This window comes from Quercus lobata, chromosome 1, assembly GCF_001633185.2.
Source record: "Quercus lobata isolate SW786 chromosome 1, ValleyOak3.0 Primary Assembly, whole genome shotgun sequence".
In the NCBI taxonomy this organism is placed as follows: domain Eukaryota; kingdom Viridiplantae; phylum Streptophyta; class Magnoliopsida; order Fagales; family Fagaceae; genus Quercus; species Quercus lobata.
In genome coordinates this window covers 13,490,491-13,492,290 of record NC_044904.1, presented here as the reverse complement: position 1 = coordinate 13,492,290, position 1,800 = coordinate 13,490,491, and the positions used below count along the sequence as shown (strand labels likewise).

The window sequence follows — 1,800 nt, the reverse complement described above, 5'->3', positions numbered from 1 at the left end:
CTAGAACACTCTGTACAGTGATAAGAAACAGAGAAATTAAGAACAAGTGATTGCTTGTTCCACCGTTGATCGAAGGACAGAGGCAGGCGTTGTCTCATTTTTGCTCCACTGTGGGTTGCTTGCTTGCTCCACCGTGGGTCAGATGGCTTCTGTCTCTTTTTTTTTTTTCTTTTTTCTTTTTTGCTTTTATTGTTATGATTTGATTAATTTTAAGATTATGTTTTTGAGTTTGTATTTTGATTATGCTTGAGTTTATAGATGTTTAAGAGAAATTATTGTTGTGTTTGTAGCCATTGTGAATGTTTGATTGAGACTGAGTTTAAAGATATTTGACTCTAAACAATATCCTTCCTTAAAATATTACCCGGTTGAATAAAATATTACTTTTTTCTCTTTCCTCATCTACTGTAGCAAATCTAAAAAAAAATTGGAGATGGAGAGACTGTTGGAGGGGTTTTTTTTTATATGAACAGTAACTTTTTTGAAGAAAAAATAGAAATAAAGTGACTATTGGAGATGCTCTTAATAGGTATCTTCAACTGCAGCCTCACAACCCGAAGCTCGCCAACTATCCTATCCCCCTCTCCCCTTGCATTGATGGTCACGATTCACGAAGCCCGTTAAAAGAAAAAAAGAAAGAGTAAAAAATACCATAGTCTGGATTTCTCATGAAATTTTTTATTCATTCTGTCCCGTAGTCTGGGCTAGCTGATACCCCACCTGAAACATGATTTCCATGAAGAATTAAAATCTATAAATAATGTTACATGAAATGGTACACGACCGAATATACACCACTTAAGCTAGAAAGAGGTTAAAAAAATCAACATGGTGGGTTAAACAATATATTAATTATTGCTTTCATTGTATCCAAAGATTAGGCTCTTTTAAATATACATTATTTTCAATTTTTAAAAAATTTTCTCCATTCTCATTATGTATATTTAAAATACTTAGCATTCTAAAATAAATAAATAAATTATTGCTTTCATCATTAATTTACACTATTGCTTTCTTTATACGCAGTTCTTCATTTCCTGTGTTCTCTCACAATGTTTACCTAACAATTAACTAGTCAGTCCATAAAGTCAAATCCAAGTTACAACCCAAATCATCCCAATCAAACCCTCTTTGCCTGGCTGGTGGTGTTAGAATCAAGCCCTCTGCCATGCTTTCCAATAGACCCGGCATATTGAACAATGCCTCCTCGTCCAAGAAAAACGTCCCAGGTTGCTCTGGATTATCCTTACTCTCACATAAAATTTCCAGTGTTATTTCAGGCTCTATAACCTCCTTTTTTCTTTCCATGAATTGTATGTCCTCTAAACAAGGTTCCAAAACCTTTTCTTCCTTCTTATTATCACTTGGCTTAAAAGCCTCGGCAGCTTTTTGAGCAGCCATTTGTATATCCTTAGCAGAAGATGATTTGGGTCGTGGAACAAGCCAAGCGGAGTTAGGAAAATTGAGCTCCGCCAAAGTACCCCGAAGTGCCAAGGCAGCTGCATCGTGTGCCCTAGCAGCCATCTCTGGGGTAGGGAAAGTACCTAACCAAATCCTTGACTTCTTGTTTGGTTCACGAACTTCACTAACCCATTTTGTACCATTTTTTTGCCTAACACCCTTATAGATTGGGTGACGGGTCTCTTTGAATTTCTTTCTTCCGGCTTTTCGCTTGTGGGATTTAAGCGAGGCTTGTGATGAAGATGAAGAACAAGAAGTAGGGTTGCATGGACTGCATGGAGAAAGTTGGGACGAAGAAGAAGATGATGAGGAAGACAAAGACTCAGATTCAAAGTCCAT

At 36.8% G+C, this 1,800-nt stretch overlaps 1 protein-coding gene across 1 annotated transcript; it reads right to left on the bottom strand.

Annotated features, from left to right (window-relative positions):
• Positions 1-1,005: 1,005 nt before the first annotated feature.
• On the bottom strand, positions 1,006-1,800 carry LOC115979918 (dehydration-responsive element-binding protein 1B-like). The gene has a single exon (XM_031102030.1). It carries the CDS (start codon positions 1,798-1,800, stop codon positions 1,072-1,074), a length of 729 nt encoding a protein of 242 aa, XP_030957890.1. The 3' UTR covers positions 1,006-1,071.